The sequence below is a fragment of the Pleurodeles waltl genome, chromosome 5 (assembly GCF_031143425.1).
Source record: "Pleurodeles waltl isolate 20211129_DDA chromosome 5, aPleWal1.hap1.20221129, whole genome shotgun sequence".
NCBI lineage: Eukaryota > Metazoa > Chordata > Amphibia > Caudata > Salamandridae > Pleurodeles > Pleurodeles waltl.
Window position 1 is genome coordinate 1,801,313,394 of NC_090444.1, and position 15,651 is coordinate 1,801,329,044.

The 15,651-nt window shown below is 48.3% G+C and overlaps 1 protein-coding gene across 2 annotated transcripts in view; it reads right to left on the bottom strand.

Moving 5' to 3' along the window:
- The window catches only part of LOC138296808 (exportin-5-like), a 1,097,230-nt gene that overhangs the window by 899,059 nt on the left and 182,520 nt on the right, over positions 1-15,651 (bottom strand). For both annotated transcript variants that reach the window (XM_069236256.1, XM_069236254.1), the window contains exon 6: positions 163-189. In XM_069236256.1, coding sequence (XP_069092357.1) covers positions 163-189 — 27 coding nt within the window. The remainder of the gene's footprint in view (positions 1-162; positions 190-15,651) is intronic.

Genomic DNA, 15,651 nt, shown 5'->3' on the forward strand with positions numbered 1-15,651 from the left:
TTTAATCGATCCCCCTGAACGACTGACTATCCACCAAATGATATATCAGGCCTAAAGTTATGCAAGCACACTATGTAAAAAGGACAGTAACATTAATTTGTGAAAATATGAGAAAAAACCATGACTTCACCCACCACTCTAGTGAACAAAAACAATGCATACCTGTGATTGCTGAGTGCGATCAGATTTCTGAAAGAAAGAAAAAAATAGGAACAGAATTAAGTTCTGAACAAAATATCAGCATACATGCAAACATTTCCTAGCACACACTCATGCTACTTTATCTGTGGTAAATCGCACCACTGAACACACATTCAGGAAAATCCATTTTACAATGAAAGGCACAAGAAAAAGTTTTCAAGTCTGTAAGGAAATGCCTCCTTGGCATGGTTACCCCCTGACTTTTTGCCTTTGCTGATGCAAAGTTATGATTTGAAAGTGTGCTGAGGCCTGCTAACCAGGCCCCAGTACCAGTGTTCTTTCCCTAACCTGTACTTTTGTTTCCACAATTGGCACACTCTGGCATCCAGGTAAGTCCCTTGTAACTGGTCCCAAGGGCCCTGATGCCACGGAAGGTCTCTAAGGGCTGCAGCATGTCTTATGCCACCCTGGATAACCCTCACTCAGCACAGACACACTGTAGGAAGTTGGCTCTGTATGTACTATTTCAAAGTAAGAAACAGCATGCACAGAGTCAACGGTTCCCCTTAGAGGTAAGATAGTGGCAAAAAGAGATAATTCTAATGCTCTATTTTGTGGTAGTGTGGTCGAGCAGTAGGCTTATCAGAGGGTAGTGTTAAGCATTTGTTGTACATACACAGGCAATAAATGAGGAACACACACTCAGACAGTTCCAGGCCAATAGGTTTTTATATAGAAAAATATATTTTCTTAGTTTATTTTAAGAACCACAGGTTCAAGATTCACAAACAATACTTTAAATGAAAGGTATTTCACTTAGGAAATTTAGGAACTTTGAATTAGCAAAATAGCATATACAGTTTTCACACAAATGGCATATAGCTATTTTAAAACTAGACAGTGGCATTTTCAACAGTTCCTGGGGGAGGTAAGTGTTTGTTAGTTTTGCAGGTAAGTAAACCACCTACGGGGTTCAAAGCTGGGTCCAAGGTAGCCCACCGTTGGGGGTTCAGGGCAACCCCAAAGTTACCACACCAGCAGCTCAGGGCCGGTCAGGTGCAGAGGTCAAAGTGGTGCCCAAAACGCAGAGGCTTCAATGGAGAAGGGGGTGCCCTGGTTCCAGTCTGCCAGCAAGTAAGTACCCGCGTCTTGGGAGGGCAGACCAGGGGGGTTTTGCAGGGCACCAGGGGGGGACACAAGTCAGCACAAAAAGTACACCCTCAGCGGCACGGGGCGGCCGGGTGCACTGTGCAAACAGGCGTCGGGTTCGCAATAGGTTTCAATGGGAGACCAAGGGGTCTCTTCAGCGATGCAGGCAGGCAAGGGGGGGCTCCTCGGGGTAGCCACCACCTGGGCAAGGGAGAGGGCCACCTGGGGGTTGCTCCTGCACTGGAGGTCGGATCCTTCAGGTCCTGGGAGCTGCGGGTGCAGTGTCTTTACCAGGCGTCGGGTCTTTGAAGCAGGCAGTCGCGGTCAGGGGGAGCCTCAGGATTCCCTCTGCAGGCGTCCTGTGGGGTGCTCAGGGGGGTCAACTCTGGCTACTCACGGTCTCGCAGTCGCCGGGGAGTCCTCCCTGTGGTGTTTGTTCTCCACAAGTCGAGCCGGGGGCGTCGGGTGCAGAGTGAAAAGTCTCACGCTTCCGGCAGGAAACGTGGTTGTTTCAAAGTTGCTTCTTTGTTGCAAAGTTGCAGTCTTTGTGCAACAGAGCCGCTGTCCTCAGGAGTTCTTGGTCCTTCTAGATGCAGGGTAGTCCTCTGAGGCTTCAGAAGTCGCTGGAGCAGTGTCTTTAGAAGTGGGGAGACAGGCCGGTAGAGCTGGGGCCAAAGCAGTTGGTGTCTCCGTCTTCTCTGCAGGTTTTTCAGCTCAGCAGTCCTTCGTCTTAGGTTGCAGGAATCTGAGTTATTAGGTTCAGGGGAGCCCCTAAATACAGAATTTAGGGGTGTGTTTAGGTCTGGGGGGGGTAGTAGCCAATAACTGCTAGCCCTTAGGGTGGCTACACCCTCTTTGTGCCTCCTCCCTGAGGGGAGGGGGGCACATTCCTATCCCTGTTGGAGGATTCCCCCAGCTACAAGATGGAGGGTTTCTAAAAGTCAGTCACCTCAGCTCAGGATGCCTTAGGGGCTGTCCTGACTGGCCAGTGACTCCTCCTTGTTTTTCTCATTATCTCCTCCGGCCTTGCCGCCAAAAGTGGAGCCGTGGCCGGAGGGGGCGGGAAACTCCACTAGCTGGAGTGACCTGGGGTGCTGTAACAAAGGGGGTGAGCCTTTGAGGCTCACCGCCAGGTGTTACAGTTCCTGCAGGGGGAGGTGATAAGCATCTCCACCCAGTACAGGCTTTGTTACTAGCCACAGAGTGACAAAGGCACTCTCCCCATGTGGCCAGCAACATGTCTGGAGTGTGGCAGGCTGCTAAATCCAGTCAGCCTACACAGGTAGTCAGTTAAGGTTTCAGGGGGCACCTCTAAGGTGCCCTCTGGGGTGTATGTTACAATAAAATGTACACTGGCATCAGTTTGCATTCATTGTGCTGAGAAGTTTGATACCAAATTTCACAGTTTTCAGTGTAGCCATTATGGTGCTGTGGAGTTCGTGCATGACAGACTCCCAGACCATATACTCTTATGGCTACCCTGCACTTACAATGTTAAAGGTTTTGCTTAGACACTGTAGGGGCATAGTGCTCATGCACTTATGCCCTCACCTATGGTATAGTGCACCCTGCCTTAGGGCTGTAAGGCCTGCTAGAGGGGTGACTTATCTATACTGCATAGGCAGTGTGAGGTTGGCATGGCACCCTGAGGGGAGTGCCATGTCGACTTAGTCTTTTTATTCCCACTAGCACACACAAGCTGGCAAGCAGTGTGTCTGTGCTGAGTGAGGGGTCCCCAGGGTGGCATAAGATATGCTGCAGCCCTTAGAGACCTTCTCTGGCATAAGGGCCCTTGGTACCAGTTACAAGGGACTTACCTGGATGCCAGGGTGTGCCAATTGTGGAAACAAAGGCAGAGGTTAGGGAAAGAACACTGGTGCTGGGGCCGGATTAGCAGGCCTCAGCACACTTTCAAATCAAAACTTAGCATCAGCAAAGGCAAAACGTCAGGGGGTAACCATGCCAAGGAGGCATTTCCTTACAGCAGATATTGCAGTGAGATGTATTTTAATGGAAGAGAAGGCTAGATTTGACTTTTGTAAGTGTAGTAAATATCTTACAATGTTTTGTGTGGATGCGTTTAGTGGCGTAATTTGATTAGCCTGGCAGTAACAAACAAATCTTTTCCATTTGTTAGCGGAACAATGTCTGGTTGTGGGTTTTCTTGCTTGTTTAATGACCTCCATACATTCTTTAGAAAGGTTTAGATATCTGTAGGAAGTTGGCTCTGTATGTGCTATTTCAAAGTAAGGAATAGCATGCACAGAGTCCAAGGGTTCCCCTTAGAGGTAAGATAGTGGCAAAAAGAGATAATACTAATGCTCTATTTTGTGGTAGTGTGGTCGAGCAGTAGGCTTATCCAAGGAGTAGTGTTAAGCATTTGTTGTACATACACATAGACAATAAATGAGGTACACACACTCAGAGACAAATCCAGCCAATAGGTTTTTGTATAGAAAAATATATTTTCTTAATTTATTTTAAGAACCACAGGTTCAAATTCTACATGTAATATCTCATTCGAAAGGTATTGCAGGTAAGTACTTTAGGAACTTCAAATCATCAAAATTGCATGTATACTTTTCAAGTTATTCACAAATAGCTGTTTTAAAAGTGGACACAGTGCAATTTTCACAGTTCCTAGGGGAGGTAAGTATTTGTTAGGTTAACCAGGTAAGTAAGACACTTACAGGGCTTAGTTCTTGGTCCAAGGTAGCCCACCGTTGGGGGTTCAGAGCCAACCCAAAGTCACCACACCAGCAGCTCAGGGCCGGTCAGGTGCAGAGTTCAAAGTGGTGCCCAAAACGCATAGGCTAGAATGGAGAGAAGGGGGTGCCCCGGTTCCGGTCTGCTTGCAGGTAAGTACCCGCGTCTTCGGAGGGCAGACCAGGGGGGTTTTGTAGGGCACCGGGGGGGGACACAAGTCCACACAGAAATTTCACCCTCAGCAGCGCGGGGGCGGCCGGGTGCAGTGTAGAACCAAGCGTCGGGTTTGTAATGGAAGTCAATGGGAGATCTAGGGATCTCTTCAGCGCTGCAGGCAGGCAAGGGGGGGGTTCCTCGGGGAAACCTCCACTTGGTCAAGGGAGAGGGACTCCTGGGGGTCACTCCTCCAGTGAAAGTCCGGTCCTTCAGGTCCTGGGGGCTGCGGGTGCAGGGTCTCTCCCAGGTGTCGGGACTTAGGTTTCAAAGAGTCGCGGTCAGGGGAAGCCTCGGGATTCCCTCTGCAGGCGGCGCTGTGGGGGCTCAGGGGGGACAGGTTTGTGTACTCACAGTCTTAGAGTAGTCCTGGGGTCCCTCCTGAGGTGTTGGATCGCCACCAGCCGAGTCGGGGTCGCCGGGTGCAGTGTTGCAAGTCTCACGCTTCTTGCGGGGAGCTTGCAGGGTTCTTTAAAGCTGCTGGAAACAAAGTTGCAGCTTTTCTTGGAGCAGGTCCGCTGTCCTCGGGAGTTTCTTGTCTTTTCGAAGCCGGGGCAGTCCTCAGAGGATGTCGAGGTCGCTGGTCCCTTTGGAAGACGTCGCTGGAGCAGGATCTTTGGAAGGCAGGAGACAGGCCGGTGAGTTTCTGGAGCCAAGGCAGTTGTCGTCTTCTGGTCTTCCTCTGCAGGGGTTTTCAGCTAGGCAGTCCTTCTTGTAGTTGCAGGAATCTAATTTTCTAGGGTTCAGGGTAGCCCTTAAATACTAAATTTAAGGGCGTGTTTAGGTCTGGGGGGTTAGTAGCCAATGGCTACTAGCCCTGAGGGTGGGTACACCCTCTTTGTGCCTCCTCCCAAGGGGAGGGGGTCACAATCCTAACCCTATTGGGGGAATCCTCCATCTGCAAGATGGAGGATTTCTAAAAGTTAGAGTCACTTCAGCTCAGGACACCTTAGGGGCTGTCCTGACTGGCCAGTGACTCCTCCTTGTTGCTTTCTTTGTTCCCTCCAGCCTTGCCGCCAAAGTGGGGGCCGTGGCCGGAGGGGGCGGGCAACTCCACTAAGCTGGAGTGCCCTGCTGGGCTGTGACAAAGGGGTGAGCCTTTGAGGCTCACCGCCAGGTGTCACAGCTCCTGCCTGGGGGAGGTGTTAGCATCTCCACCCAGTGCAGGCTTTGTTACTGGCCTCAGAGTGACAAAGGCACTCTCCCCATGGGGCCAGCAACATGTCTCTGGTGTGGCAGGCTGCTGGAACTAGTCAGCCTACACAGACAGTCGGTTAAGTTTCAGGGGGCACCTCTAAGGTGCCCTCTGTGGTGTATTTTACAATAAAATGTACACTGGCATCAGTGTGCATTTATTGTGCTGAGAAGTTTGATACCAAACTTCCCAGTTTTCAGTGTAGCCATTATGGTGCTGTGGAGTTCGTGCTTGACAGACTCCCAGACCATATACTCTTATGGCTACCCTGCACTTACAATGTCTAAGGTTTTGTTTAGACACTGTAGGGGTACCATGCTCATGCACTGGTACCCTCACCTATGGTATAGTGCACCCTGCCTTAGGGCTGTAAGGCCTGCTAGAGGGGTGTCTTACCTATACTGCATAGGCAGTGAGAGGCTGGCATGGCACCCTGAGGGGAGTGCCATGTCGACTTACTCGTTTTGTCCTCACTAGCACACACCAGCTGGCAAGCAGTGTGTCTGTGCTGAGTGAGAGGTCTCCAGGGTGGCATAAGACATGCTGCAGCCCTTAGAGACCTTCCTTGGCATCAGGGCCCTTGGTACTAGAAGTACCAGTTACAAGGGACTTATCTGGATGCCAGGGTCTGCCAATTGTGGATACAAAAGTACAGGTTAGGGAAAGAACACTGGTGCTGGGGCCTGGTTAGCAGGCCTCAGCACACTTTCAATTGTAAACATAGCATCAGCAAAGGCAAAAAGTCAGGGGGCAACCATGCCAAGGAGGCATTTCCTTACAATATCCAAATTCTAAGACTTCAGGAGCCAGATTGCTAGGTTGAGCGATGCTGGATTCAGGTGTCTGATCTGTAGTTTGTGTTGTGTTAATAGATCTGGTCTGTTTGGTAGTTTGATGTGAGGTACCACAGATAGGTCCAACAGTGTGGTGTACCACGGCTGGCGAGCCCACGTTGGTGCTATAAGTATTAGTTTGAGTTTGTTTTGACTCAGTTTGTTGACCAGATAAGGAATGAGCAGGAGAGGGGGGAAAAGCGTAAGCAAATATCCCTGACCAGCTGATCCATAGAGCATTGCCCTTGGACTGATGGTGTGGGTACCTGGATGCGAAGTTTTAGCATTTTGTGTTTTCTTTTGTTGCAAATAGATCTGTTTGGTGTCCCCCAGCAGTAGAAGTTAACAGCAAACTCACGAATTGGAAATGCATCCCCAGATTCTACAAGATAATCTCAACTGAGATTGTCAGCACAATACATACCCGGCATTCAAAATCAGTTGGCCATCAGGCGAATGTTGTTGTGAATTACCCAATGCCAAATTTTGTGTGCTAAGAGACACAGCTGTGACAAGTGTGTTCCCCCCTTGTTTGTTTAGATAACAACATTGTTGTCATATTGTCTGTCTTGACAAGAATGTGTTTGTGGGCTAGAAGTGGCTGAAACACTTAGTGCTGGAAATACCGCTAGCAGATCCAAGTGATTTATGTGAAGTAGTTAATTTTGATTGTCCCACTGACCTTGTATGCTGTGATTGTTTAGGTGTACTCCCCACCCAATCATGGAAGCGTCTGATGTGATAACGGCGTGAGGCACTGGGTCTTGAAAAGGCCGCCCTTTGTTTAAATTTACAGGGTTCCACCATTGAAGCGAAGAGTGTGTTTGGCGGTCTATTAACACTAGATCTTGGAGTTGACCCTGTGCCTGCGTCCACTGTTTTGCTAGGCACTGCTGTAAAGGCCGCATGTGTAGCCTTGCGTTTGGGACAATAGCTATGCATGAGGACATCATGCCTAGTAGTTTCAACACAAACCTTGCCGTGTATTGTTGGCTTGGTTGAATGCTTGATGTTATATTTTGAAACGACTGAACTCTTTGTGGACTTGGAGTGCCAATTGCTCTTTGTGTGTTGAGTGTTGCTCCCAAGTACTGCTGTATTTTGGATGGTTGTAGATGTGATTTTTGGTAATTTATAGAAAACCCTAGTTTGTGTAGAGTATCTATGATGTATTGCGTGTGAAATTGACATTGTTGATGAGTGTTGGCTTTAACACGTACACTTCCAGATCCACACCGACCCCAGAACCACCCTCAGAGGAACTCTCGTCTACAGGCCCACGTGCCCAATTCAGCGAAACCATCACAGATTTCATGAGTCCGCACGCCCTAGCCTCACTAGACTACATCCTCCTCGGGGACCTGAACTTCTGGAGAAAATCGACAACAACACCACCACCCTGCTCGCCAACCTCTGACTCAAGCAACTGGTGAACACCCCCACCCACAACGCTGGCCACACGCTCAACCCCATCTTCTCCGCCAGCAACCACATATCCTTCAGCCACTCCTCTGAACTACACTGGACCGACCACAGATCCGTTTGAAGGTGAAGTGGACGCGAGACCCACCACCATCGCACACAACAAATCCCCCGCAGACACTGGAGCAAAATCTCCACAGAGCAGCTCCTCTCAACACTGAACCAAAACCCACCAGCCATCACCACTGACGCCAACAACGCAGCCCTCAGCCTCACACAGAGGATCACCAACTGTGCCGAAAACCTCGCTCCACTTAAAAGCCACCCAAGTGGGACCACCATCCGGAAACCCCTGTGGCTCACGGACACCCTCAAAGAATCCAAGAAATCCTGCCGTACCCTGGCGTGGAGAACACACCACAGAAAATATGTCAGCCCTCAAGATCGCCACCCGTGAACACCACCAGCTGATCCGCTCCACCAAAAGGACATCATTGAAAGAGCGACTAGACAACACCCACAACAGCAAAGAACTCTTCAACAGTGTCAAAGAGCTCTCCAACCCCAGCGCCATCGCCAGCTCCAACGTCATCACGCCCTCACAAGAACTCTGCAACTCCCTCTCTACGTTCTTCCACCGAAAGATCGCAGACCTACACAACCGCTTCGGACCCCAGACCCCACCGCCCACCACTGAACCAACAGCCCCCACCACTACACTCAACAAGTGTGGTGATTGCAGTGAGGATGGTTGTGGTGAGAACTGTGGTGGTGGTGACTTGTCTCTAACCACTTTGGCTTTCGGTTGCATCTCAGTCTCCTGAAAAGCTACTTTTCTTTTCGATTTGAGTGGAGGGATGGTTTGTATCTTCCCTGTGTCCTGGATTTCTAACCTTTGTTGTGTTTGGTCATGTTCTTCTAAATCCAGATCTTGCTCAAATCTGTGCCTTTCTTTGAGCTGCATAGAAAGCCCTTGCTCCTCAGTGCAGGAAGAACGTTTCGTCTCCAAAGCCGTTTTTTGGGGTACCGAAATTCCCAATAAAATTGTCTTTTTCGGTTCCGATGAGATCTTTCAAGGCTTGCCCGACTCGATAACTCAATGGGGACTTTTTTCGGTGCCTGTAAGGAAATGGCTCCCTGTTGCAATTACCCCCCACTTTTTGCCTGATACTGATGCTGATTTGACGGAGAAGTGCGCTGGGACCCTGCTAACCAGGCCCCAGCACCAGTGTTCTTTCACCTAAAATGTACCATTGTCTCAATTGGCACAACTCTGGCACCTAGGTAAGTCCCTTGCAACTGGTACTCCTGGTACCAAGGGCCCTGATGCCAGGAAAGGTCTCTAAGGGCTGCAGCATGTCTTATGCCACCCTAGGGACCCCTCACTCAGCACAGACACACTGCTTCCCAGCTTGTGTGTGCTGGTGGGGAGAAAATGACTAAGTCGACATGGCACTCCCCTCAGGGTGCCATGCCAACCTCACACTGCCTGTGGCATAAGTAAGTCACCCTTCTAGCAGGCCTTACAGCCCTAAGGCAGGGTGCACTATACCACAAGTGAGGGCATATGTGCATGAGCACTATGCCCCTACAGTGTCTAAGCAAAACCTTAGACATTGTAAGTGCAGGGTAGCCATAAGAGTATATGGTCTGGGAGTCTGTCAAAAACGAACTCCACAGCTCCATAATGGCTACACTGAATACTGGGAAGTTTGGTATCAAACGTCTCAGAATAATAAACCCACACTGACGCCAGTGTTGGATTTATAAAAAAATGCACACAGAGGGCATCTTAGAGATGCCCCCTGTATTTTACCCAATTGTTCAGTGCAGGACTGACTGGTCTGTGCCAGCCTGCTGCTGAGAGATGAGTTTCTGACCCCTATGTGGCGAGGGCCTTTGTGCTCTCTGAGGACAGAAACAAAAGCCTGCCCTGGGTGGAGGTGCTTAACACCTCCCCCCTGCAGGAACTGTAACACCTAGCAGTGAACCTCAAAGGCTCAGGCTTCGTGTTACAATGCCCCAGGGCACTCCAGCTAGTGGAGATGCCCGCCCCCTGGACACAGCCCCCACTTTTGGCGGCAAGTCCAGGAGAGATAATGAGAAAAACAAGGCGGAGTCACTGGCCAGTCAGGACAGCCCCGAAGGTGTCCTGAGCTGAGGTGACTGACTTTTAGAAGTCCTCCATCTTGCAGATGGAGGATTCTCCCAATAGGATTAGGGATGTGCCCCCCTCCCCTCAGGGAGGAGGCACACAGAGGGTGTAGCCACCCTCAGGGCTAGTAGCCACTGGCTACTAACCCCCCAGACCTAAACACACCCCTAAATTGAGTATTTAGGGGCTCCCCAGAACCTAGGAAATTAGATTCCTGCAACCTAAGAAGAAGAGGACTGCTGAACTGAAAACCTTCAGAGAAGACGGAGACACCAACTGCTTTGGCCCCAGCTCTACCGGCCTGTCTCCCCACTTCTGAAGACACTGCTCCAGCGACGCTTTCCACAGGGACCAGCGACCTCTGAAGCCTCAGAGGACTGCCCTGCATCCAGAAGGACCAAGAACTCCTGAGGACAGCAGCTCTGTTCCACAAAGACTGCAACTTTGCAACAAAGAAGCAACTTTGAAACAACACACGTTTCCCGTCGGAAGCGTGAGACTTTGCACTCTACACTCAACGCCCCCGGTTCGACTTGTGGAGAACTAACACCACAGGGTGACCTCCCCGGCGACTACGAGACTGTGAGTAGCCAGAGTTGCCCCCCCCCCCCCATGAGCCCCCACAGCGACGCCTGCAGAGGGAATCCCGAGGCTCCCCCTGACCGCGACTGCCTGCTTCAAAGACCCGACACCTGGTAAAGGCACTGCATCCGCAGCCCCCAGGACCTGAAGGATCCGACCTCCAGTGCAGGAGCGACCCCCAGGTGGCTCTCTTCCTTGCCCAGGTGGTGGCTACCCCGAGGAGCCCCCCCCCCCCCCCTTTGCCTGCTTGCATCACTGAAGAGACCCCTTGGTCTCCCATTGAAACCTATTGCGAACCCGACGCCTGTTTGCACACTGCACCCGGCCGCCCCCGTGCCGCTGAGGGTGTACTTTCTGTACTGACTTGTGTCCCCCTCAGTGCCCTACAAAACCCCCCTGGTCTGCCTTCCAAAGACGCGGGTACCTACCTGCTGGCAGACTGGAACCGGGGCACCCCCTTCTCCATTGAAGCCTATGTGTTTTGGGCACCACTTTCACCTCTGCACCTGACCGGCCCTGAGCTGCTGGTGTGGTAACTTTGGCGTTGCTCTGAACCCCCAACGGTGGGCTACCTTGGACCCAAACTTGAACCCCGTAGGTGGTTTACTTACCTGCAAAAACTAACAAACACTTGCCTCCCCCAGGAACTGTTGAAAATTGCACTGTGTCTAGTTTTAAAATAGCTGTATGTCATTTATGTGAAAACTGTATATTCTATTTTTCTAATTCAAAGTTCCTAAAGTACCTAAAGTACCTACCTGAAATACCTTTCATTTGAACTATTACTTGGAAATCTTGAACCTTTGGTTCTTAAAATAAACTAAGAAAGGATATTTTTCTATACAAAAACCTATTGGCCTGGAATTGTCTCCGAGTGGGTGTTCTTCATTTATTGCTTGTGTATGTTCAACAAATGCTTAACACTACTCCTCTGATAAGCCTACTCCTCGACCACACTACCACAAAACAGTGGCAAAACAAGATAATTATAATGCTCTATCTTACCTCTAAGAGGAACCCTTGGACTCTGTGCATACTATTCCTTACTTTGAAATAGTGCATACAGAGCCAACTTCCTACAGTGCCGGATTCTCGAGCGGAGTCGGAAGTCTTCGGCAAATCTTTGGCATTTTTCAGTGCCGATCTTATTTGGTCACCTTCTTTTCTGTGGGTTGAGCCATGGCCAGCTGCCGGTGGCTTCCCCGTGGCCTTGAGTTTTTTGGTGTGACCCTGGATGTGGGACGGGGCAGGTGTACTCACTGTTTGCCGCGCCGTGGAGGGTCGATCACCTTCGGATTCATCCGAGTCAGTTTCTTGGATGGAAATTCTCTCTTCCTTCTTGACGTCAAGATGTTGTTTCGGCTTCAACGCCATTTGTAGTCGTCTTGCGCGTCGATCCCTTAAGGTCTTCTTGGATTGAAACGCTCAGCGAGCTTCACAAGTATCCTCTCTGTGTTCGGGCGACAAACACAGGTTACAGACCCGGTGCTGGTCTGTATAAGGATACTTGGCATGACACTTAGGACAAAAACAGAAGGGGGTCCGGTCCATTAGTCTTGGACGACGGGTGTGGTCGGGCCGACCAGGCCTTGATGAAGAGCAGAAGCCCCGAAGGGCCGCCGAAGCAGGTGCCAATGTCTTGATGTCGGTGCCAATTCAATAAAACTAAACCGGTACCGAACGAGAACAATACCGATGAACTTTTGATTCTTATCTAACTTTCCCGATTCGAAATACGGAGCGAAGAGGAACACATCCGAACCCATTGGCGGAAAGAAAACAATCTAAGATGGAGACGACACCCATGAGCAATGGAGCCGAAAAGGAGGGACTCCATCTTAGATTGTTTTCCCCCGCAGAGGGTGAGGTAGGAGTTGTGTATATAGTAAAGGTGCCCATGCAATGGAGTAAAGATGTATGTATGTACATAATGTGTATAAAAGTGATATATATTTACAAATGTACAAGTTTCATCAACTTAAAACGGCTACAGGCTCCCGGGGAGGCGGGAGGGCGCATGTGAATCTGCAGCGTCCCATGCCACAAACAGATGTACACTGGGTAAGTGACATTTTCCGTTCGATGGCATGTGTAGCTGCAGATACACATGCTGTGCATAGACTAGTAAGCAGTTACCTCCCCAAAAGCGGTGGCTTAGCCTGTAGGAGATGAAGTTGTCTGAAATAATGTTCGGAATACAGCCTGTCCTACTGTGGCTTGTTGTGTTAACACGTCTACACAGTAATGCTTTGTGAATGTATGAGGCGTAGACCATGTGGCTGCTTTACAGATTTCTGTCATAGGTATATTTCCTAGAAAGGCCATTGTGGCACCTTTCTTCCTAGTGGAGTGCGCCTTCGGCGTAATAGGTAGATCTTTTTGCTTTAATATAGCAGGTCTGAATACATTTTACTATCCATCTGACAATGCCTTGTTTGGATACTGGATTTCCTGCATGAGGTTTCTGGAAAGCTACAAACAATTGTTTTGTTTTGCAAAACTGTTTTGTTCTATCAATATAGTACATTAGTGCTCTTTTAATGTCTAAAGTATGTAAGGCTCTTTCAGCTACTGAGTCTGGTTGTGGAAAAAAGACAGGGAGTTCCACTGTTTGGTTTAGGTGGAACAGTGATATAACTTTTGGTAAGAATCTGGGATTTGTACGGAGAACCACTTTATGTTTATGTATTTGTATAAAGGGTTCTTGTATAGTAAATGCTTGTATTTCACTCACTCTTCTAAGAGATGTGATTGCTATTAGGAAGGCTACTTTCCAGGTTAAGTATTGTATCTCACAAGAATGCATGGGTTCAAATGGTGGACCCATGAGTCGTGTTAATACAATATTGAGGTTCCACGAGGGAACTGGTAGTGTTCTCGGGGTATGATTCTTTTTAAACCCTCCATGAATGCTTTGATGACTGGGATTCTAAAGAGTGATGTTGAATGTGTAATCTGCAGATAAGCAGATATGGCTGTGAGATGTATCTTAATGGAAGAAAATGCTAGTTTAGATTTTTTAAGTGTAGTAAGTAGCTTACAGTGTTTTTTGCGGAAGCATGTAGTGGTTGAATTTGATTATTATGGCAGTAATAAACAAATCTTTTCCATTTGTTTGCGTAACAATGTCTTGTAGTAGGTTTTATAGCTTGTTTAATGACCTCCATATATTCTTGTGTAAGGTCTAAATGTCCAAATTCTAAGACTTCAGGAGCCAGATTGCTAGATTGAGCGATGCTGGATTCGGGTGTCTGATCTGTTTGTGTTGAGTTAACAGATCTGGTCTGTTTGGTAGTTTGATATGAGGTACTACTGACAGGTCCAGTACTGTTGTATACCATGGCTGGCGAGCCCATGTTGGTGCTATTAGTATTAGTTTGAGTTTGAGTTTGTTTTGACTCAATTTGTTTAACAGATACGGAAGGAGGGGGGAGAGGGGGAAAATCGTAAGCAAATATCCCTGACCAGCTCATCCATAACGCATTGCCCTTGGATTGTGGGTGTGGATACCTGGACGCGAAGTCTTGGCATTTTACATTTTCTTTTGTTGTGAATAGGTCTATTTTTGGTATTCCCCAGCGTTGAAAGTAAGTTTTTAGTATCTGGGGATGAATTTCCCATTCGTGTGTTTGTTGGTGATCTCGACTGAGATTGTCGGCTAACTGGTTTTGAATCCCTGGGATATACTGTGCTATTATGTGAATGTGAATCACCCAATGCCAAATTAGTTGTGATGAGTGTGTTCCTCCCTGTTTGTTCAGGTAATACATTGTTGTCATGTTATCTGTTTTGACAAGAATGTGTTTGTGGGCTATTAGTGGTTGAAATGATTTCAATGCTATAAACACTGCTAACAGCTCTAGATGATTGATATGAAGTTGCCTTTGTTGTGCGTCCCATTGTCCCTGTATACTGTGCTGATTGAGGTGTGCTCCCCACCCTATCATGGAAGCATCTGTTGTGATCACGTATTGAGGCACAGGGTCTTGGAATGGCCGCCCTTGGTTTAAATTTATAGGATTCCACCATTGAAGCGAGGAGTGTGTTTGGCGGTCTATCAACACTAGATCTTGAAGTTGACTCTGTGCTTGTGTCCATTGTGTTGCTAGGCATGGTTGTAATGGACGCATGTGTAGTCTTGCGTTTGGGACAATGACTATGCATGAAGACATCATGCCTAGGAGTTTCATTACAAACCTCACTTGATAGTGTTGGTTTGGGTGCATGTTTAGTATTACATTTTGGAAGGCTTGTACTGTTTGTGAACTTGGAGTGGCAATCCCTTTTTGTGTGTTGATTGTTGCTCCTAAGTATTGTTGTATTTGACACAGTTGTAGATGTGATTTTTGGTAGTTTATAGAGAGCCCTAGTTTGTGAAGGGTTTCTATGATGTATCTTGTGTGTAGAAGACACTGTTGCTGAGTGCTGGTTTTTATTAACCAATCGCCTAAGTAAGGGAATACGTGCATGTGCTGTCTCCTGATATGAGCAGCTACTACTGCAAGGCATTTTGTGAATACCCTTGGTGCTGTTATCCCGAACGGTAACACCTTGAACTGGTAATGCACACCTTGGATTACAAACCTCAAGTATTTCCTGTGGGAAGGATGTATGGGTATATGGAAGTAAGCATCCTTGAGATCTAATGTTGACATGTAGTCCTGTTTGAGCAAGGGACTCACGTCTTGAAGTGTCACCATGTGAAAATGATCTGATTTGATGTAAGGATTTAGTGTTCTGAGGTCTAATATGGGTCTCAGTGTTTTGTCCTTTTTTGGAATTAGGAAATACAGGAAGTAAACACCTGTTCCTTTTTGATGGTTGGGTACTAGTTTTATTGCTTCTTTTTGTAAAAATGCTTGGACTTCTAGTTGTAACAAATCTAAGTGTTGTTTGGACATGTTGTGTGCTCTTGGAGACACATCTGGTGGCAAATGTAGGAATTCTATGCAATAACCATGTTGGATAATGGCTAGGACCCACACGTCCGTAGTTATGTGTTTCCAGTTTTGGTAATAATCTGTGAGCCTCCCCCCCCCCACTGGTGTTGTGTGGTGGGGGTTTGTGACGTTGAAGTCACTATTTAGTTTGTGGGGTTTTTGGGCTCCGGAATTTCCCTCTTGTTTTAGGGAATTGTCCACCCCTATGTTGTCCTAGAAAACCCTCCTCTTTGATATTGGCCCTGATATATTAGCCTGACTTGTGAGGTGGAAGACTCTGTGGTCTGGGCCCGAAACCTCCCTCTAAAGTGCGGC